General features: G+C 33.6%; 4 protein-coding genes across 4 annotated transcripts; 2 read left to right on the top strand and 2 right to left on the bottom strand.

Annotated features, from left to right (window-relative positions):
* Positions 1-95: 95 nt before the first annotated feature.
* Positions 96-1,059, top strand: LOC133316636 (uncharacterized). The gene is made up of 2 exons (XM_061518419.1): positions 96-109; positions 714-1,059. Exons 1-2 carry the CDS (start codon positions 96-98, stop codon positions 1,057-1,059), a joined length of 360 nt encoding a protein of 119 aa, XP_061374403.1.
* Positions 1,060-5,508: 4,449 nt separating this feature from the next.
* LOC133316637 (uncharacterized) lies at positions 5,509-8,741 on the bottom strand. The gene is made up of 6 exons (XM_061518420.1): positions 8,701-8,741; positions 8,451-8,583; positions 7,660-7,787; positions 7,378-7,561; positions 7,200-7,292; positions 5,509-7,064 (listed from the first exon to the last, which is right to left on the bottom strand). The coding sequence occupies exons 1-6, from the start codon at positions 8,739-8,741 to the stop codon at positions 6,840-6,842; spliced, it is 804 nt and encodes a 267-aa protein (XP_061374404.1). The 3' UTR covers positions 5,509-6,839.
* Positions 8,742-13,842: 5,101 nt separating this feature from the next.
* LOC133316649 (eukaryotic translation initiation factor 3 subunit H) lies at positions 13,843-17,632 on the top strand. Its single transcript, XM_061518431.1, has 12 exons — positions 13,843-13,981; positions 14,069-14,148; positions 14,564-14,680; positions 14,797-14,900; positions 15,046-15,112; positions 15,859-15,992; positions 16,071-16,119; positions 16,532-16,603; positions 16,685-16,786; positions 16,868-16,935; positions 17,038-17,190; positions 17,336-17,632. Exons 1-12 carry the CDS (start codon positions 13,972-13,974, stop codon positions 17,391-17,393), a joined length of 1,014 nt encoding a protein of 337 aa, XP_061374415.1. The 5' UTR covers positions 13,843-13,971; the 3' UTR covers positions 17,394-17,632.
* Positions 17,633-19,302: 1,670 nt separating this feature from the next.
* LOC133316639 (probably inactive leucine-rich repeat receptor-like protein kinase At3g28040) lies at positions 19,303-22,620 on the bottom strand. The gene is made up of 2 exons (XM_061518421.1): positions 21,074-22,620; positions 19,303-20,990 (listed from the first exon to the last, which is right to left on the bottom strand). Exons 1-2 carry the CDS (start codon positions 22,618-22,620, stop codon positions 19,517-19,519), a joined length of 3,021 nt encoding a protein of 1,006 aa, XP_061374405.1. The 3' UTR covers positions 19,303-19,516.
* Between the last annotated feature and the right edge of the window lie 222 nt (positions 22,621-22,842).

The following is a 22,842-nucleotide window of genomic DNA, read 5'->3' on the forward strand; positions in this document are numbered from 1 at the left end:
ATGGTAAATGTGTGGGAGAAGATGTTCCCGGTAGCTCCAAAACTGCATGCAAAATGCAAACTTTGGCATTATGAGATTTTGTTACATATGATACAATGGCAGGATCGAGGTATTGAGTAGTATTTGTTAAGACTTTCTCAATGACGAGAACAGTAACAACAATTAATGTGGCCGTCCAACGTGACCCTAAAGCTAAACATGCATAACCTTCATAGCTTTCTTGTACTTCACGAGCATTGCATATCCAATACGTCACAATTAACTAACATTCTCTTATATTAAAGTTATGAAACCAGCAACCTTATCACCAAATCTGCAACATTGCATTTCTCATCAATGAACAGCTTGAAATCCATCCATGTTTTCTCAGAAACCAATCAAACACAAACTCCCTCCAATTCTTTTTCCATGCAAATATTGGATTCATCTATTCAAATTCTAATAAAATCATGGAAGAGAAGACAAAGATGAAGCATTTCTTTTTACCAAATCCAGCCAACAAGATCTCAATAGAGCACCATGGCGTACCCTTTTGACCAATTTCTTAGAATCAACATGGGTTCGTGTGTTTTCAATCACATTGCTCATTGTAGACCTCATCATCACAATTCTTGAGCTGTCTTCCTCTTTAGTTTCATGTGAGAAAAAAATGAACAGAGTAGAAGAACTGTGTTTCCATTGGATGGGAATTGGTATTCTTAGTCTTCTTTCAGCAAAGACAATGGCTATGCTAGTGGGTTAGGCTATTCATTCTTCAAGCATCCAGGGTACGTTATGGATGGAGTTGTGGCCATTGGTGCTTTATTTATGGAAGCCTTTGTGGAGAGGAAAGGTGGTGGTTTATTGGTTGTAGTGAGTTTATGGCGTGTCATTAGAGTTGTGGAGAGTGTCTTTGAGTTAAGTGATGAGGCCATTGAAGCTCAGATTGCAGGGATAATTTGCCAGTTTGAGGCACTCAAAGAAGAGAATATGAGGCTCTTAGAAATAATACATGAGAAGGAGAAGACAATTGAAAAGCTCAAAGAGGATTTAGATAAATGTAGAGATGGAAGCCCTTAAGGGGATGTTTGGTTCAGGAGATATTTTTTTTTTACTAGAGAAATGTAAATACAAGGAAAAACGTTGGAAAGTAAGTTTGGTAAGAAAGTTTAAAAAAAGTTGTTTGGTACCGTATAATATTAGTGGGGAAATTGGGTTAAATATACAGAGGGTATGTTTGGTTGAAAATAAAAATTTGATGGGAAAATGGATGAAATCTACGAAAGTAACCTTTTTTATAAAATTTTAAACCATTAGAACATATATCACAGAGAGGTATTAATGTCACTGTTTTTACCCACTTTTTTCATTTCTTCGATTTTGACAGAAATACCTGTGTTTGATGGCTAAAAGTAATGGAATCCTTCTACCGAACGAGGAGAATGGAGATTGCTACATGCACTTAGATGGGGAAATTTTGAGAACTCTTGAACCAAACACTCCCTAAACGAATTCAAGAAAATTTTGAAATTCACGTCGTGGTCTTGTACTAATTCAACGTCAACATCAACATCAACAACACCTTTATCCCAAATTAATTAGGGTCGGTGATAGATGAATCAAAATGAAAGTTACAAAAAGATTGAAAAAAGAAACATAAAAATAAAAATAAATAAATAGAATAGTAATAATATATATATATAGGGGAAGGTTATACTTACAACTTATTTTCCTTTACAACCTCTTACAACCAATATCTTAACCGTTGATTTCTGTCAATCAACGGTTAAGATTTTTGCAAATAAAATTTATTAAATAATTATTAATTCTCAATAAATCCTAACCGTTGATTGACGGAAATCAATGGTTAAGATATTGGTTGTAAGAAGTTATAAAGGAAAATAAGTTGTAAGTATAAACTCTCCCATATATATAAATATAAAAGTAAAAAAAGAAGAAGAAAAAAAAGACGGGAAAATGACTAAAAAAGACCCTCTGAAACCTATAAATAATAACGGGTATTGTACTAATTAAATTTAGCAAATGATCTTGCATCAAGCAACTTTTCTTGCTCTTTATACGTTGGTTAGAGACGACTTCTCTGCTTCTTTATCAATTACGATTGGTTGGAAGGAACACAGAAAAGGAAGAAAATGCTTGCTTTATGAATAAGAAAGCTATAATGCCATTGCTTCAAACAAAAATCATGAGGAAAAATGTATACATATTCCACGAACTTTTGGGTCTTATTGGAATTAGTTAAATACATAAACATAGTTTACTCAGGCATGTCGCTATAGCATTATTGTTTCTAATAATTTTCATTAATCATGTAATGATACTTTACTCTTTTTAGGCAATTTTTTTTTTGGGTTACAATTAGGCATTTGAGTGGATGCTAATTGAGTTTACCAACTTGTTGATACTTTTTTTGTTGTTGTTGGTTTTCTACGCTCATGTAAGTCTCGATTTTAGTAAAAATGATAATTTCATGAAGTTTTTTAACATAAAAATTTCACATATAATGACAATAAAAGGAGAAAAACTTGTATTCATCACTTTGAAATTCGTGCAGATTCAATGTTAATAGAAGTTCTCTATAATATAATATTTGTTTTTCTCTTTTAAATCTTTACATGATTTTGTTATATTAATATTATGAGAAGTTAAACTTATTATCTCTTTTTCTTATTATCTCTTACTACTAAATTTTAATCGTTGATTTTCATCAATTTAATAGTTATAATTTAATAATTAATTAATAAATATGACCTAATAAATTACAACTGTTAGATTGACGAAAATTACCAGTTAAGATTTAATAAAAAGAGATAGTAAGAAAAATAGATAGTAACTATAACCTCCCATTAATATTTTGTATTTTTTTTAATAATTTTTCGCAAACTTATTGTCTCACTTATTTAATACCAATTAAATAAGATATAAAAGAAATTTTATATAATCTAAGGAGGTTATATTTAGAACATTTTTTTTATAATTGTTTTATTATGGTGGATTAAAATTAAATAAATCATTGGTATTTGATGTTATTTTATAGTTATTTATTTGATTTTAATTTAATATTAATTAAAAAAATTAAAAGAGATTAAAAAGTAAATGAGATTGTAAACAACTAAACATTATGTGCGTCTACATAGTTTAGTACCATACATAATTTTATTATTGTATTATTTTAGAGATATGATATTGTTATTACTAATTAGTGTTATTACCAATATCATTATCAGTCTGTTTCACTGTTAGATAGATTATATTGATCCAACGATTCTGATTAACTTTCTAAAAATCTTATTTCACTGTTAGATAGATTATATTACCACAAAATTTTTTTACCACTTTTACAATCAACTTGATTTTAGATGGACTATTTGAACCCAATTCTTAGCAAAACCACCCTCTCTTGCTAGTATTAGGGTTTTTTCATCGTCCAAATTCAGAGATCCTTTAGATTTGGCTCAAAACATGGCTACCAGTACGTTAATGATCAAGACAATTTTCAGTTTCTTTTGTCAAAAAAAAAAAAATGTTACCTTTTCGGAAGCAACCTTCATAGGTTTCTTACTTCCCGAGCATAGTACGTCAATAATCATGTAATTAAGGATATAAATAAAACTAAAATTTTAGCTGACAGAATTTAGACATAGTTTCAGAAAAAATTCAAACATATTTCAAAAGTTAAAGATGAAGTTGTATATACTAAGACTCACAATGTTATTAATAGATATAAGATTGTTATGGACCAATTAAATGGTCTCCACTTCCTACTCCCACTACATTGCTAAGCATCTCACTCCACCACTCTCTCTCAACTTCCATCCACTATAAATAACCACCCACTAAGCATTGCATGACACCATTAATCATTTGCTAAACTACCCACAATGTGCACGATCTTCTAGTGCACTTCATCTATATATGACCCCCTATAGCGAATGAGTGGATCATCTCATGACTTATCTCAGTACTCACCACAATGGCTATAGCCTCCACACTTGTGCCCAAAATCCACTAAACAAATGACTCACACATACAACCCTTATTCGTACCATCAAACTTTGGCTTGAGGTATTGGATTTCTCATTGGGAGTTATCTATTTCATTAGCCGGGTAGATACAAATACCAACTATCATGCTAGATATTGATGTTCATCCAAGGACACTACCCAATCATTATAGTTGGTGTTCGCTCCTAACAAAGGTCAATGAAGCTTTCATGTGATAGCATTCTGAATCTGGATCTTCTTAAGTTCAATAATGTGTAAAACTAAGCTGTTAGGACAAAATCAGTTATTCAAATTTCAAAAATACAAATCATAGATCATGTAGATGTGAAAACTCACTCCCAGTAACTCAAAGAATAACATACGCAACTGTAGATGTGAAAACTCACTCCTAGGTCACTATTATAACATTTTTATTGCTGTAATTTAAAAATATAGAAAACAGATATTAAGACTTACTTGATTGGCAGAGTTTCGCTGCGCAAAAATCTCAAGCAAAATTCAAAGAGAAGTCTAGAAACTCTGATTAGGTAGATCCGTAACATCCAAAATTGGCCAAATTTTTGCGCAGCGAAGGGTATTTATAGGGGTGTTGGGTCGCGCCTAGGTGGGGCACGGCCATGCACCAAATGCACTAATTGGGGCGCGACCAATCAAGCCAATTTTGGATGCGACTGATTAATATAGATCCGTAAATTGATTTTAAAATACACTGTTTTTAATTTGTTGTTTAAATAATAATATTTTAATTTTTTTTTTGTCGCAGTTAAAAGTGCTTAACTTCACTCGGTCAGAATCTCATCTTTTTTCTTTTCTTACACTTCAGAGGACTGTTAAGAAAATTCGCACCGCATTTGATATGGAAAAAAAAAAAACAATCTCGAGTATTAATTTTGAGAGGATACTCACCCCTTTTTCAAGTTTCAAGTCATTTGCAACATTATATATGTAGTAAATCCAATAAATTCTTGGCTGGTAAACCAATACAAGTTTTTTCCTTTTCTTTACGTTTTTTTTCTTCTTATGTAGTGATATATAATGCAGGTTGTTTTAAGCTTCGATGTCGGCACATCCAATATCACTATAACCCCAAAAGCATATAGAAACTTGATTAACGGAAAATAACTACTTTTTAAGAACTTAAGGTTTCTTTCATTTGTACCCTAAACCAACTAATTATTCTTCGAAACCATAAGTTTATATTCAAACAAAACTCATTTCATGTAACATCGATTTCATAGGGTAGATTATGAGTCGTGAAAATCTTTTTTCTTTTCTTATGAATTTCACTATTTGACCTATAGTATTTGGTACTTAACATCAATTGAACTAAAACATAGCTGCAGTACTAAGCGGCCGAACTAAGCAGCAAAATTTAGAAAAGGTATGTGCATTCTTCCGATATTAATTGCTGCTAAAGAAAAAAACTAATCATTGGAATATTACATGGATGAATGTTAAAAGAATATTCAATGATATCTAAAATCAATCTCATACAGATGCTGTATATATGCCTTCTCCACTTTCGTTGTTGGTCTCTATTGCAGTCAGGTACTCTCTCTTGAGAGTAGTGAACTTGGCAGCTATGTCATCAGAGTCTGGCAGCTTAAGATGAACATGATTAGGATGTTGAGAAGGACATGAATATGTCCTTAACATCTTATCTTTGCTGTTTCCATGTCGCTCTTGGGGCATTGTCATGGCCCTTGAGTAGCGGTCTTCTGTTTCTATTCTTGTTAAGGAATCAGTAGTCCTTGGATTGGAAACATTGGGGGAGGAAGAGATCTCTGCTTTTATTTCATTGTTTCCATTACCAGCATGGCAACATTGGTTGTTGAATACATGATTATCAGCTACACCACTATAACTCTTCCTATCTAATCTCTAGGGGATAGTAATCAATTCTTCTCCCGGGTTCAACTCATCATCCCAAAAGGGTTGGCAATGACAACATTGATCAAGGAGAACTCCTTGTTGAACATGTGTAGCTCTCATTCCTCTCTTTGGCTTCATTGATGGAGCTTCCAAACAGTCTTTATCATCATAAAGGCAAAGGTAACATGGCTGGTCCAAACTGCAGCTGCTCATTTTAAAGTTGAAATTTTTTCTCATTGAGCAGTCTTCCCTTTGAAATGACTGTGAAATATTTTCCTTTTCTAAGAAACTATGTAGCATCAGTCTCTTCTGGTCATAACTTGGTTGGGCTATTCTTTCTAGTGAAGGCTATACTGAGTATCATGAGCGACTTCTGCACGGCTTGTGCACGACTTGTGATAATATGTCATATATTCAATATCCATAATGCATATGTTTTCCAGAGCGACTTGTGCACGGCTTGTGATAATATGTCATATATTCAATATCCATAATGCATATGTTTTCCAGAGCGACTTGAGCACGGCTTGTGATAATATGTCATATATTCAATATCCATAATGCATATGTTTTCCAGGGAGGCTGATCTCCTTCTTGATCTTCTCTCAGTTGCCGTTTTTCTCCTTCTGGGGGTCCTTATGCTTGATTTATCACTTTGTGATTCATCTTGATCTGTATCACTTTCATCACAACCAAATTGAATTTCTTCTCTCATGGACAGACCAAAGGATCTGAACTTAAATAGCATTTGGTCTTGGCAGGAACCATCTTTTGGTAAAGAAAACTGACATTCCTCAATGTCATCAACATAATCTACCATTTCTTCAGGATAGGGAGGGAAACTTACTCTTTCTGCATAAGATGCTAAAGCCATTCTTTTGCCCTTGATTTGCGGACTAGTATTTCTATAAGAAAGTAGCTCAGGAAAGTCTACCTCTACTACTTTCTTTTGCAAAGGACAGCTCAGGATATATGGGGGATATGTTGAACACAAGACACTATGACAGAAGTATTAGCTAAGCTAGATTCAGTTAGAGAAGATTCACTTGGTTTGGGAATAGATGAATCAACACATGTGATATCTCTTTTTATCTCTTCAACCTCTGAAGGGTGGACTTTAGATCCTTCATTTGTGTAACTTATTTCGGCATCACTTTCCACTAGTTGATACCCTTTGACTTCTTTCACCTGTACAAAAACATTCAACATAAATTTGGTACTAGTAAACAAGAAGATTATAAATTCATTAATATTACATTGAACCTAGTAAAGAAGAATGACCTGCACTTGCTGCCAATCAGGGTAGTATTTTATGACTAAAACCTGTTGTTGGAGGCAGTTATCCCTAGCTATTTCATTCACCACTCTGTACTTCAGATCATCCGGTACAGACTTCCCTGACAGGTTCTCTTTTAACTATGGTTTTGAAATTCCATGTATATGCATACATCATTAACAAATATGGAATTGCATCAAATGCAAAACTATACTTTATGGGGACAAAAAAATGTATCTGTTTGTTTACAAGATTTCCGGGAAATAGCTCCACAGCTGTAGTTGCAAACCTCTCACCATAACGCTGTCCAAATAGCTTCCTAATGACACGGAGCTCGGGAAGATCCCCACATCTTGCTGAAGCAAATATAAGGCTAGAAATTGCTTCCGTAGTATCATTTGGACAGTCCCTGATTTTGGAAAGTAGAACCATCAGAAAATTTTTTGGGAAGGGTGAGGGGTGCCAAATAAATGTATTTGATTTAGATAGGTAGAAATCAATTCATACTTGTGCCTTCGGATATAGGAGAGTCTCTTAAGGATAAGTTCACAGAAGTGATCTAACAATTCATATGCAGCAGCCAGGCTTTCATCTTCCAAGAGCTGCTCAACCTGAAATTGTGAGAAAATACATAGCTAAGATTTGGGACTGCAGAGAAAATTATCAAAATGTGATGAGTTAAGTTACTAAATTAGAATACCCGGTAGAATGATTCGTATTTTCATATCTATAGCATAGAGTTTCAGACTTCACCTAAAATTTAGTTCAAGCTGTAGTTAATTATAGTTCTATGTCTTACTGAGATTTTGTGCATAGTACTTTATCTTCACTGTATTTTACATCCAATTCTCCCTATATGGCTGATGCTATATCATTCATTAATCAATATGAGTGATGTTTATATTTACATTGGAGATTCAGTATGGAGATTACAACCAAGCAAATCCTATACAAATACTACCTCAACACCAACTCTAACGAGGCTTTGAAGTATACACAAAATCTACAAGTGTTAAACATGCATACACAAGACATATATGTATTTGTAAAATACATACTATCAGACATCAGTAGAGATTTACAAGAAGAATTTGGCAAACTAATACAAGATAATGAAGATATACTGAAACAGTTAAGTAGGATAAACTGTTCAACTTTGTTCATGGAAAACCATCTCCCAACAAACTCGACGGAAAGAAAAACCCCTCTTACTAAAAACAAAAAAACAGGATGTAAAGGGAGATAAGCATGCATGAACAGATTGAAATTCAATAAATGAGTATGATATTCATACAAACCCTATTAATAGCAGTTTCTTCATGGCCACTCTGTATTAGCTCAGCCAAGTCTTTTCGATGTAGCTTCACTATTGCCTGCCTCTTGTTCTTGAGTATCCTGAGCCGGCACCTTGCGCTTTTGATAGCCTTCTTACTGTAACACAGTAAAGCCAAAGACAAAAAAAAAAAATAAATAAATAAATCTTGAAGTCATACATGATTGTTATGCAAAATAATCTCGAGTTTTCAATTTACATAATACTATAGTTACCATTTTGAAGCTTTGGACCAACCGAAGAGTTTGTCAAACATGTTGGTAAAAATGAAAACAAGCTTTAGAGTTGAAGCAGAATAAGGAAGCCACCAAAAAAGAAAAAAAGAAAAAAAGATGTGAAGTTAGAATGCAGCTTGGCATGGGAAGATAACATAAGAGTATATAAATAAGGGCATTCGAGACCCAATGCAATGGCATTCAACGGAAAATAACTATTTTTTAAGAACTTAATTAATGTTTTTATCTTTTGTAATACTAGTACAGTACTCATGCGATGCACGGAGAAAAAAGATCAAAAAATTTGTTGGCGTCGTTCGTTAATCACTAAAAGGAAGAACCGAATACTGTTTTTTTAGCCAATATTTGGTTGCTTTTGCAAAAAGCAGAAATTAAAAAATAATTAATTTTTTTTAAAAATAAGATAATATAAATTTTTAAAATACAATTTTAACCTCATCATATCATACTTATTTTATCTGGTCTTATCCTAAGATTATGCTATTTTATCTCTTTTTTATTGTAATTCTATATATAATTTTTTTATTTATTTTAACATTCAAATAACTTTTTTATGTAAAAGTGATTTTCAGATCATATAACCAACCGTAAAATACTTTATCTTTTAGAGAAAAAAATTAAAAAAGCAATGCATAAAAAGTTATTTTTTTAAAAGCTCATCCAAACGCAACCTAAATGCTTTCTAAAATCATTGTAATATTACATGGTTGAATGTAAAGAATATTTAATGATATCTAAAATCATTGTAATATTACACGGTTGAATGTAAAGAATATTTAATGATATCTAAAATCAATCTCATACAAAGCCATTTTAATGGGTAATTCAAACATGCCCACTGTAAGGGTGTGAAGAAATAAAATAAAAGACGTGAACTGATTAGAGAACTAACCTGAATTAAACTATAAAAACTGATTTTTAAAAATTCAGTTTTTAAACTTAAACCAATTTATATTTTTCAAAAAAGGTTGGGTTATATTTATTATTATTTCTTCACTATCAGGATGTAAAGGGAGATAAGCATGCATGAACTATATTACAACGGGGCTCCCTCGGATCGGGTCGAGCGAAGACTGTTGGTCGAAGCTGAAACGGAGGTTGTTCTGCCGCCGATCCAGGCATCCAGCGAGGCCTGGCGCGTCAACTGACAGCTCAGGGTCCGCCGTAACGATCCCCACGAGAATTGCGGGAGATGCCGCGCTTCAATTGCGCGACAATGCTGTCCATGCCTCCATGGTGTTGTGATCGTAACAGGAAAAAAAAAAATATATATATATATATATATAGGGTAGGATATTCTTATAACGGTATAAGAGTTAGAAGTCTTACACTCATTGATCCACTTGTATCTAACTGACAAGACTGAGAGTATAAACGCTGGTGTAAAATAAATGATCCTGATCCATATTTATATATATATGGCAAAATGATTTCTGCAGCTACTGTACCTACTACAGCAAGCAAAGATACATGTCTAAATCCTAGGATACGGCAACGGATCCTGAGTTTTTTTTTTTTAAAAAAAAGCCGTGGAACTCACTTTTCTGTGTCAGCTGTAGATAACACTATCTACGGCTGCTGCAGAAATGTTAAGCCCTATATATATATATTGGGATAATGGATTCCCAATCTGAAGCTTGGTTGAATTGTTATGAATGACCATAAATTAGTAATTGAAATTAGAATCAAATTAGCATTTGGTGCCCTGCAATGTTTGATCTAGTAATTAAAGAATCATGCGCTATCTAGCAATCACATATCATTTTATGAAAAAATGCTCATCCGTATGGTAAGAACTTGTCCACTAAAATAGCACCCAAAGGGGATTATGTGATGAAGCTTTATTGGGGCCACAAGCACAAAATAATAACTGCACTAATTTTGGTTTTAGTTTGTCACAACCGAGACTTAAAAAGTGTGACTCTTACAAATTTTAGGTCGTGATTTACTACTCTGTTGTGAACTACTTGGCAGATTTGAGGTTACGATAATTTGAATTAAGGTAGGCTCTGAGGCCCGAACTTAGTTTAAAGCTGAAATTTTTATATGAAGTACCTAAGAGTAGGTATCTCTGTAGAGTTTCATCGTGAACTGAAAAATATGGAACCTTAAATGTTGCTTGAAAAGTTTGAGTTTGTATAATTGCATATTGTATATGAGGAATTCTTTTCAAACCTTATGTTGGTTAGTTCTAACTTGAATTCAAGTAGGAAAACACCTATTGTGTGCCTCAATTCTCTTCGAAATTTTGTTTAGCTTTGAAAATGAGAGTTTTTTTACCCAAATACTTCACCATTGTTAATTAGGTGACTCTATGAAACATTAAGTTTCTGCAAGTTCATCTTTTGCTCGTCTTGACTTCTATGTAGGGACCATTTGTTAAATTTAGTTCTATACTAAACATTTGTTAAATTTGTGATTGTTTAATAGTCTATTTGATCCATTTTCTATGCAACAAAAATATGTTTTCCCCTTCTTTACGAATTTGTACATATAATTATACTATTTGTGGTAGCCAAGGTATTATCTGTGGTGAACCGTTGGAGCTATTTTGCTAATTTTTGATTTTCTGGGTTTCCTAGTGAGTTTTGAGCTCACCCCTTTGCAAATGGTTTCAGATTTGTTCAAGAACAACCATGACCACCTTGATGACATTGATTGCAATTGATTATGCTTGGGTGTAGGTTTCTGATGAGGGAGTTTAAGCTAATATTATTAAGTACATTAGGATCAATGTTGTTAAAACGTAGAGTCTACGCCGAAACGGTAGGGGTGAGCAAAAACGTAAAAACTTGAAACTTAAACGAAACGTAAGAGTTTACTACATACCCAAAAAAAAATAAAATATCCAACATATAACCAAAGCACACCGATACATAAGTTCAAACACTAAGGAAATACAAATTAATTTTAAACTTAGTCATCATAATACATACTAAAATCAAAATACCAAGGTAATAAAATTATTAAAGAGATCAACATCTCTAATCTAAGTTATTGGAGTCTAAAATAAAAAAAAAATTGTTTGTTCTTCTCAATTGATGCCTTTTTTTTCACTCATACACATAAATAGTTTGTTTTCTTTTGAAATATTTAAGTGATCTGTTATTTATTGACTTACATAGGTTATGTACTTACAATACTAATATTATCTTGGTTATGTAATATGTAGGAAATGTTAATTTGATTTATAGACTTCGATATGTCGTCTATTGAACCTGAAATACCATGTATTATATGTTTGATTGATCTTTTGTTACACAATGGTGTGTAATTTATTATTTTTTATATTAAAAAATTTGGAATTTATATAAAAAAAAATTCAGATATTTGAGTATATTTACAATTTTTTAATATAAATTAATATTTACATATACTTATCGGGTCATACAATTGAACTAATGACTTATTGTTGAACTAGTAATCCAATAACTTAATACATCTATAGAATCAATAACTGAGTCGAGTTTAATAACATTGATTCATGGAGTCTTTTATTTTTCACACATTTTGCGGATAAAAAGCCATTGATGTCTCTTTCTCTCTCTCTCTTTTCTTTTTCTGTTTCGGTCTTTTTTGAATTGTGATAACTGATACCTTGTGCTTTGCCACAATTAGATGATCTGTTGAGTTTGACTTTGTTGACCATGGACATTAGCATAGACATTTTATTTGAGCGATTAATATTTCTCATATTATAAAAAATAATTTTATCTTCTACATAAATACAGATAAAACAAGGGAGATAAGCATGCATGAATCAATTGAAATTCAATAAATGAGTATGATATTCGGATCTGGATTCTCTAATATGAAAATTCACATGATCATGTAATGTGGAGAATCATAACCATACAAAGGTGGATCAATGGTAAAAAAGGAGGAGAGAGAAAAAATGATAAAATAGATAGTTATGAAATCATAACCGTTGATTTACCTTTGTATGGTTGTGATCTTCCCACATGACCATATCATGTTTTTTTGGCACATTAGAGGATCCATTTCCATGATATTCATACAAACGATGTTAACAAAAATTTCGTTGCGATAAAAATGGAGATTGAAGAAGATTATGAAAAATAGTAGATAAGATCAACTGTTATCTTATTTCAAATGTAACTAGGAGTATAAAGAATAAAGATTATCCTTATCATATGTTTAAATTGAAATTGTTATTGGATTCTTTGTATCATGCTATATTTAAGATGAATGAAACCTCCCTAAAAGAATAAAAAAATTGAGGAGGTTCTTTACTCGGGAGTTTGGAAATGATGTGGATCAAAACTGGTTTCCAAACCAGTTCAAAAATAAAAACCAATTCTGTTATGGATATATATATTATATCCTAACTACTCACCTAAGATTCTACTAAAGTATAAATACATAATTATCCTAACAATATCAAATAACAAAGTTATCCAAGATAGAGTCATTATCTCAACAGAAAGGGAGGTAAGTCCTATTGCAACTGGGAGATCTATGCAAACCCTAGAGATAATCTTTATAAATAAGAGGCTAAAGACCCTAGGTACACACTTTTGAACCTATTTTTACTATTGTTGCCATTTGCCAACACTGTGCACACACTCACGTCTTGGCTATAAGCCTATTGCTTGTGCGCAGTGATTGAGATATTGGCTATAAGCCGACTATGTGTAGAGAGTACAGAGAGAGGGGGAGAGAGAAGGGACTATATAAGTATCAAATCTGAACCGTCGAATCAAAATAACCAATCTATCGGTGAAATTAATTGGTAGTAACTATACTTGGTTTGGTTGTTACAATATCCTACATCTATTAATATTTTTTATTTATTTTTTAATAATTTTCACAAATTTTGTTTGTCTCACTTATTTAATATCTATAAAAGAGATAAAAGAAAAACTTAGTATGTATAATTAAGGAAGGTTATATTTTATAACATCTTTTTCCTTACTATTGTTTTTATCATTGTTATATCAAAATTACATCAACAAATCTTATTTGATATTATTTTATAATTATTGATTTAATTTTAATTCAACAATAATTAAAAAAAAATCTTTTGAAAGAGATCGACTAAGAAGTTGTAAACGAAATGATATCGTAAATATTAAGTACGCCTATTTGTACGTCAATTTTTGGTGGACTATTTGAACCCTATTCTCAGCAAAATCATCGCCTCTTGCTCCAGCGTTAGGGTTTCTTCATCGTCCCAAGTTTAGAGATCCTTTAGATTTCGCGGTGCTTTTACACTTAAAGATTCAAAACATGGCTACCAGTACGTTAACGCTCACGACAATTTCCAGTTTCGTTTGTGTTTTATTCTTTGCACACATAACACCTTTCGTCTCGTTTTTTTTTGTAGCTACGGCAAGGTCTTTTCTTCAAGTCGCCGCAACGGAGGAGGCTGCACCCCCTCTTAGAGTCGTCCAGATTGAGGGACTGGTATCAATTCTCTGCTTTTTCCACTTTAATTTTTCAAATTGATGCACAACCCCATAATACTAGTTTCGGAATCAACCAAAAAAAAATGTTACCTTTATATGGGGTTTTGAAGGTTCCCATTATTTGTAATTCTGGGTCTCTCTTCGTTTTTGCATCTAGGTAATCTATAAATGTGTTGCTTTGTAACTTCATGTGTTTGTGGACTAACCAATTATATAGGATTTTGGAAATTGCAATATTTAAGTAACATTTTACATCGTAGTCTATGCTGATTTACATTTTGCAAATATTGTACAATATAAGTTTGTAAAGCGTTTGAGGCAGGACCCCAAATTGTAAGAAAATCAATTAGCTTTTTGCATGGTGAAGAAAATACTTACACCGTTCTGGGTGCTATTGTTTCTTGGTTGAACAGGTTATCCTGAAGATAATTAAGCATTGTAAGGACCACTCACCTTCTTTAGTCACTGGACAACTTCTTGGATTGGATGTTGGCAGTGTTCTTGAAGTTACCAACTGCTTCCCCTTTCCTGTATGATATCACTTTTTCTTTTTATTTCTTTTGTTTCTCCTTTTTTTTTTTTTTTGTCGAATTCTCTAGCATTGCCCTGCTAAAGTTATTATCATCTCTTTTACTAAAAATTTCAGATGAGGGAGGAGGATGAGGAAATTGAAGCTGATGGTGCTAATTACCAGCTTGAAATGATGAGGTGCTTGAGGGAGGTTAACGTTGACAATAATACTGTTGGATGGTATGTATGATGAAAATACCACTTTACATATCAGATACCTGCACGTGTTTTCTTATATCATTGATTGATAAATGTGATAGAATTTTGGTTCAATATGTCCTTTGTAATGATTTCTCCAACACATGGGATAATTCTCTGAATGTAGGTACCAGTCTACATTGCTTGGCTCCTTTCAGACTGTGGAGCTGATTGAAACCTTTATGAATTATCAGGTAATGGCTCCCAGATTATTAATTTATTTTTTGCATAATTTCACTGAAACTGAGGTTTCTTGGACTAACCAACCTTATATAGTTATATGTTATTGTGGAAACCAAATGCTCTTATAGTTTTCTATTTAGTGTAAATATGCAGAAATTATTCTTCCTGGTGCCCCTCCAAACTATTCAACCCTTAGTCAAATGAGATCATAGATGGGAGGTGATTACAATAAGTTACATAGTAACCTGCAAAACTGTAAAATTGGAATGCCCAACAGGCCTACACAAGATGTATGGTCTGCACCACCAAATTAGAACTTGATAATGGGGACTTATTATGATACTGAGGCAGTGTGTTATTCTTGATCAAGAGTATCAGATATGGGCATAGTTTGTTCGATGAAAGTTACCTCTGTTACTGTTAACTGAGAATTTTACATGTGCTTACTTTATTGCTTTGAACTAGAAACTGGTGTTGGTAAAATAGGGGAAGTTGAGTAGACTAGGTATTAGGATGAACGAAACTATATTTGTGAATAACGAGATAATGAGAATCTCATGGTGCTTCCATTGTCTAGGTATTCTGTTTCTTGAATTTAATATAGATGACTGATGATTATTTCTCTTGTTAAAAACTGAAAAAGTTAATATATTGGATGCAGTTCTTCATGTCATTTTTTTTTTGCTGAAGACAATATTTTGAACAGTATCTTATTAGGTAAATGACTTTTTCTCTCAAACATACTAATGTTTTTCAGGAGAATATTAGACGCTGTGTTTGCATAATATATGATCCATCAAGGTCTGATCAAGGTGTCCTAGCTCTGAAGGCTTTGAAGCTTTCTGATTCGTTCATGGAACTCTATCGCAGCAACAATTTTACTGGAGAGAAGTATGAATTTCTTGTAGATGTCATGTTCTCTTTAATTGAACCATTTGATTCTTATTTTTCTGTCTTATTGTGAAATAGATTGAGGGAGAAGAACTTATCATGGGTGGATATCTTTGAAGAAATACCTGTAAGCTTTCCCAAACTTTGCTGTAACCTGCTGAGTAATAGTCTTTCTTTTAATGAATTATTCTTCTTTTTTTAAATTTTTCTCAATATGGAATGTCAATGCCTTACTAAATCATCTTAAAACTAAGCTTATTGGAAATTTGAGATGAAAAAAAAAAACACATTTATCTTGGTGGATTGGAATAATGATAATCTTGGTCACAGTTGTTAATGCAACAATTATGCATGAACTAGACATGTGACTGGCATTATAAAATAGGTCACATTTATCTTGGTGGATTGGAATAATGATAATCTTGGTCACAGTTGTTAATGCAACAATTATGCATGAACTAGACATGTGACTGGCATTATAATATAGGTCACATTTGCTATTTAATGCTGATCAGGTTTCTTACATATTTATATATTAGATCAAAGTTTCAAATTCTGCCCTTATCAGTGCTTTTATGACGGAGCTGGAACCTGATACTCCAGTCACCCAGGTGAACTATGATCCTTACCAGAGATTCTTTTGGTTATTTTAATTTTAGTTTATGTTTTCATCTGCTGTTGTGCCATTGCAGTGTGATTATGATCGTCTGCAATTATCAACCAGTTCATTAATGGAGAGAAATATGGAATTTTTGATTGAATGCATGGATGACTTGTCACTAGAACAACAAAAGGTTATTAAAGGTTTTCATTTAGTAGTTGATCCCATCTTTTTATTTAAAAAATATATTTGACTGAAGTTTCTTCTGTTTCAGTTCCAATTCTACTATAGGAACTTGTCTCGGCAGCAGGCTCAGCAGCAAGCATGGCTTCAGAAAAGAAGGTATGATTTAGTTTGTATTTGAACCTATAAAGCAAATATGGAGATTGACATCTGCAATAGTTAGCTTTATCCATTTTCTTTTTCTGGTTTTTGTAATTATAGGGCAGAGAACATGGCACGTAAAGCTGCTGGAGAGGAACCTTTGCCTGAGGAAGATCCTTCAAACCCCATTTTCAAGCCACTCCCCGAGCCATCACGGTTGGAGAGCTTCCTCATAACAAATCAAATTTCCAACTACTGCAACCAAATCAACGGGTATGACTATATTTTGACTATATCTTGAGAAGCAAAGATACCCTAGTTGCCTATTTGAAGTTTCTGCCCGTTTTCTTTATTATGGTTATATCTTCTCTAGCCAATAGAGTTTAATTTGTTACATTTTCTGCTCCATGTTCTGCAGGGTGTCAGGACAGAGCTTTAATAGACTCTATTTGATGAAGGCTTTGCATGAGGATTGAAACTGCAATTTTTGCTAGTGATTCTTGATGCTTGCTTTAATCCAATTTCCTTTCCGTATAGGATGAGAATTTTATGGCGAATTTGGTAGTATATTAGAGCATCATGCTTTTAAGGCGACTAATTTATGAACCCAATTGTAAGCAGTATAATCTGTTCTTTAGAGATACATGCAATATTTATTGGTCGTTAATTTTTTTGGATCTATGATCTATTATTTGGTTTTCATTACGAAACGCATCATCCAGCTATTTCAACAAACTACTTAATTTCAGTTTATTTTTGTCGAAAATATTTATACTTTTTGTGGTGGTATCTTGTAAAAATAGAAATTTAATGGTATAAACGAAGAACAGTGACTGTTGGTAAAAAAATTATCAAACTGTCATGGCAACAGTAAATTTTGTCAAAATGTTATGTGGCATATTTCGCTATACTGTGTAGTGAAATATGTGTTTAAATAATTCGTTACAGTGTAGTAAAATATTTTACGTCAGAATCAAAAATGTCACGTGTCAAAAAGGGAGAATTTGGTTGTGACTCTTTGAATCTCTCTCATAAACAGTGTTGTCAAAAGTGACTCATTAACAAAATAATTAGGTTTTAGTAAGAAATTGCACAAAAGAACATATGTTACATAAAAGGGCAAATGTTAATCATGGTAGAAAAAACAAGATCAAATCCCAAAAATCGCCAGTGAGAAATTTATTGATAAACACATTAATCTATGAGAATACAAAAATAAATAAAAAAAGTCACCTTGTTTCTGAGTAATTATAAATATTAGTACTTGATAATGATTAATATGAAGGAACATTTGTTAATCTTAAGAGTTGCATCTGCTCTGCTTCCTATTTTTTCTGAAACAAATTTTGGAGTTTATTCTAAAAAAATTAAATTCAGTAAACAATAGCTAAAAATACTAAATGTTGAGGAATGCAAGTGTGAGGGGGTGAAATCCTAATTGATTAAGAATAGACTAAGTGAATATAATATAACCGGAAAGACTCATGCACCTAATGCCTTAAAGTTTTGAATTTAATTATAGTATTTCAAACTCACCTAATATTGTTGCTCACTTGCCCCATAATTAACCGTCTCTTCCCATCATAATCTCCCTCGTGCACAGCCCAGCACTAACAGTGCAACTAGTTCCTTGTTTTTTTCTCCCCTTTGAACACAATAGAATAAAAAAAATATTTATTATTTATACAGGCGAATCATATCAAGTTTTGATTATCTTTACATTTTGAAAATAAAAATTGATTTTGGACATGTGTTCGATTCCCGCTGAATGCATTCTTGGGGAGGGAGCTGAACCTTTAGCCATCACTGACCCCCGCACTCTGGATTAGTCCCATAGCCGACTCAAAGAGTCGAAGCTTGTAGGGATACCGGAGAGAGCCAACTCGCCTCAAAGAGATAATTAGGGTTGGATAACTCCAAAAAAAAAAAAAAAAAAAAAATTCCAAATAGGCTCTGTTCTTTTATAGAAATACGTATTTAGGAAGGGTAAAAAAAAAAAAAAAAAATTTTGCTCGAGAAAAAGCAAATCCAAAGACTCGCTCGCATTAACGTCTTTTCTGTATATTCTATGGGATGATTATTCTCAACGCTGATTGACTCAGCTGAATTGAATAATGTCGATTAAAAAAGTCTTCAATTAAATGTAGCTTACCTGTGGTAATTTTCTCTTCACTAAAACTTCTTCTCACCCAAATTTAATTATAAGAACAACACAATTTTGTATTCTTGCCTAAGATTTATAGATTTGTTTTTTCCAATGTCCAACACATTAACTTAATAACGTGACTATATCGATTCATGTTGCTACAATATGTAACTTGATCAAAACTTTGTAAATATAATCAATAAATTCATATTAATAAAACAGAAAATCAGAGTTGAGAATTACAGATTTACATGATAGTGATTCACATTTATATAGGGAAAACCTGCCTGTACTCAGAATGAACAATCCACATAAACCAAACTATGAAGTTGAATAAGGATACAGAACATGAAGGAAACAAGAAAAAAAAAAAAAAAAACAATAATCTCAATATTAAGTTATTAACCAACATTTTCTGTACTTGAAGCTAGTTAAACATAGAAGCATATCTCATCAAAACACTTCCATCCTTTGAAGAACTGGAGTTTTAATAACCTGGAGTATTTGCACCACTTCTGCCATAGTAGGCCTACTTGAAGGTATATGAGAGGTGCATACCATTGCTAGCTTCAGAACTGGTAACACCTCATCCTCTGGATACTCACTCATGCTTGGATCCACACATTCCAACACATTGCCATGCTCAAGCAACACCCTTACATGGTCATTTAGTATCAGCACATTGTCTTCTCCATATTCCACTGGCCTTCTACCTGTGACTAGCTCAAGGATCATCACCCCAAAACCATATATATCACATTTCTCATTGACCCTTAAGCTCTGGCATGTTAATTCTGGTGCCACATATCCTAATGCACTCTGAAACCTATTGCTCATCACATGCCTGTCCAGCTTTGTCAGAAGCCGGGCTAACCCGAAATCCGAGATCTTTGGGTTGCAATTCTCATCAAGTAAAATGTTGCTTGGCTTTATGTTGTAGTGAATGATTGGTGGACGGAATGAATGATGCAAATGGGCAAGACCCTTTGCTGTTCCAAGCAAAATTTTGAACCTATTAGCCCAAGAAAGAGGAGGACTTGAAGGAAGCCTATCATGTAGCTTGCTTTGCAGGTTACCATTTGGTGCATACTCAGATACTAAAAGCTGTAGTTGTGGAGTCCAGTAGTATCCTTTCAATGCTATTAGATTTGGGTGCCTTGCTTTCCCTAGGATTCTAACTTCCCTATCAAAGTCTTCTGGATATTGGATTATGTTTGAGATGATAAGCTTCTTGATTGCTACCATTCCACCTTGTGATCCCAATGTAACTTTGTAAACTGTTCCAAAAACTCCTTCTCCAATCTCAGATGCCTTGTTGAGAAGGGATTCTGGATTGCTGATCAAATCTGGTGAGTAATGGGAATCAAATAGAATAAGCTTTCCTGTGGCTGGACTTCCTGATCTAGAAGAGCTTGAACACATGCTTTCCAAAGCATTGTCCACAAATGATAGCCTTCTCCTTACAGAAACATTAAGTAGGCTAACAGCAATGACACCTAATATGATGACAAAGGATGCAGAAATTGCAATAATAGCAGAAACACTAAGGAACCTGTGGTGATGAATTTGGCTAGATGATGATTCATTTCTTTGCCTTTGAGGACCCATTTGGTTGTTATAGACATTTGGGTCAAGCACTAGGGGCTTGGGGACATTCATCTTACATGGACCCTTCAGCAAGGGCGAGCAAAGACCCAGGTTTCCTTCCAAGGAACTTTTGTCCAAGTTCTGAAATATACTACTAGTAGGAAGCCTTCCTGTGAGCCTGTTATATGATATATTCACTGCAAGAAGATTTTGAAGCATTCCAAGCTCCATTGGTATCTCTCCACTTAGTTCATTGAATTCCAATTTGAGTATTTTGAGCTTGTTTAGCTTTGACATGGACTTTGGGATTGAACCACTCAAATTATTGTGAGACAAACTCCTGCATAGAAATAGATAGGAATTAGTATCTTTCAAAAACATGGATACCAAATGATACTAGAGCTTGAGAAATAGGAGACATACAGCAAATAGAGAGATGTACAATTCCCAATCTCTTCTGGAATGGACCCCTTCAATGAATTTCCATCCAGTTGAAGGACGGCCAAATTGCCTGAATCACATATATCTGCTGGAACCGAACCATACAAGGCACTGTTACGAAGATCTAAAACTGTTAGATTCTGAAGGAGACCAAATTCTGGTGGCATCTGTGAATGAAGATCATTCCAAGACAAATTCAAGTATCTAAGTTTTGAAAGAAGACCCATTTCTGCAGGGATATTTCCCTGGAGATGGTTCTCTGAAAGGTCCAAATTGGTGAGAGTTTCTAAGAGCCTTCTTGAGCCTGATGGGATTGAACCTATCAGATAATTGTGGGAAAAGTCTATTTCCTCCAATCCAAGGCCAAACAAACCCTCTGGTATGGTACCATTGAAACCATTACCTCTGAGCCTGATCACTGATAACTTTGTGCAGGAAACCAATGACAATGGAATATTTCCAACAAGCTTGTTGTTTGAAATGCTCATATAAGTCAGTGATCTCAGTTCCCCTATTGATTGTGGGATGCTTCCAGTGAACTGGTTGTTTGAGAGCTCTAGGTATTCCAGATTAGTCATGTTACCAATCCATTGAGGCAATTCACTACTGAAAAGATTATTTGATGCCTTGAAATAGCTCAAAGAATTAAGCCTCCCAAGTGATTCTGGTAGTTCTCCACTGAACTGATTATCACTAAAATCCAACCTATTCAAATGCAGACAGAATCCAATATCAGTAGGTAATGGACCTGAAAACTGGTTATCCTGGAACAAGATCTCTTTCAAGTTATGTATGGCTGAAATTCCATTAGGTAAATACCCAGAGAAGGCATTTTTGGAAAGATCCAAATTCCTAAGCCTGTTTAATGACCAAATCCCAGTAAAATCCACATTACCAGAGAAACGATTATTGGAAAGATTGAGGTTATTCAATGAGGAACATCTAGATAGTGTGCTAGGGACTGGTCCTTCAAACATATTCCGAGCTAAAGAAAGGTGATGAAGGGAAAAACAGCTCTGAAAAAAATTGTCAGGGATTGTTCCTGAGAATGAATTCTCTGAAAGATCAAGAAATCTTATTGAACTCATATTCACAAAAGAAGTAGGTATGGGACCAGAAAGACCATTGTGACTAAGGTTAAGCCTTTCAAGACTATTAGAAAGAGTAAGTGATGGACTAATGCTCCCATTCAAGTTGTTATGAGAAAGTGACAATACCGTTAGATGTTGCAACTTCTCAAGACCTCTTCCTATCTTCCCAGATAACCCCAAACCATCCAATGAGACCTCTGAAACTCTTCCACTCTCAGGATTGCATCGTACAAACTGCCATGAACATGGATTGACATCATCTTCATTCCATGAAGCAAGATAAGAAGAAGGGTCATGAAGGTCTGATTTAAACACAATCAGGCCAAGAACATCATCATTCAACTGGGCAGGTATGTCATTGTTTCCCAAGCAAGATAGCAAATGAGAAACTGAAATCAGCAAAGTCAAAACTGTCCAGTGAAACTGAAAACTTCTCATTCTTCTTCTTCTTCTTCTTCCTCTTCCTGAGACTGAGTTTCTCTTACTATCTTTGGTACTTAGCTATGACTATTGTTTTTATTTTTTAAGGATAGTATATTATGTAAAAAAAACTAATGACTGGTAGATGTTGCATGTGTGCTCACGAGAAGAAAAGTAGAATATGGTAATGTTAGTGTAGTCCGTGATCACACAATTTTGGTCCAACAAACATGACAAATT

Source organism: Gastrolobium bilobum, unplaced genomic scaffold, assembly GCF_033153095.1.
Source record: "Gastrolobium bilobum isolate Gb01-03AN ecotype WA unplaced genomic scaffold, APGP_CSIRO_Gbil_v1 utg1827, whole genome shotgun sequence".
NCBI classification, from domain to species: Eukaryota; Viridiplantae; Streptophyta; class Magnoliopsida; order Fabales; family Fabaceae; genus Gastrolobium; species Gastrolobium bilobum.

What these genes read in the sequence shown, in the direction of transcription:
- LOC133316637 (XM_061518420.1), bottom strand. Translation starts at nt 8,741, where the DNA reads ATGTTTGACAAACTCTTCGGTTGGTCCAAAGCTTCAAAATG. An exon ending in TCCTATATCCGAAGGCACAA is followed by an intron (nt 7,562 to 7,659) that starts GTATGAATTGAT and finishes TTCCAAAATCAG; the next exon opens with GGACTGTCCAAATGATACTA. An exon ending in ATAACTGCCTCCAACAACAG is followed by an intron (nt 7,065 to 7,199) that starts GTTTTAGTCATA and finishes GTTTTTGTACAG; the next exon opens with GTGAAAGAAGTCAAAGGGTA.
- LOC133316649 (XM_061518431.1), top strand. An exon ending in CCAACTGCTTCCCCTTTCCT is followed by an intron (nt 14,681 to 14,796) that starts GTATGATATCAC and finishes TAAAAATTTCAG; the next exon opens with ATGAGGGAGGAGGATGAGGA. An exon ending in AACAATTTTACTGGAGAGAA is followed by an intron (nt 15,993 to 16,070) that starts GTATGAATTTCT and finishes ATTGTGAAATAG; the next exon opens with ATTGAGGGAGAAGAACTTAT.
- LOC133316639 (XM_061518421.1), bottom strand. Translation starts at nt 22,620, where the DNA reads ATGAGAAGTTTTCAGTTTCACTGGACAGTTTTGACTTTGCTGATTTCA. An exon ending in TGTACATCTCTCTATTTGCT is followed by an intron (nt 20,991 to 21,073) that starts GTATGTCTCCTA and finishes ATTTCTATGCAG; the next exon opens with GAGTTTGTCTCACAATAATT.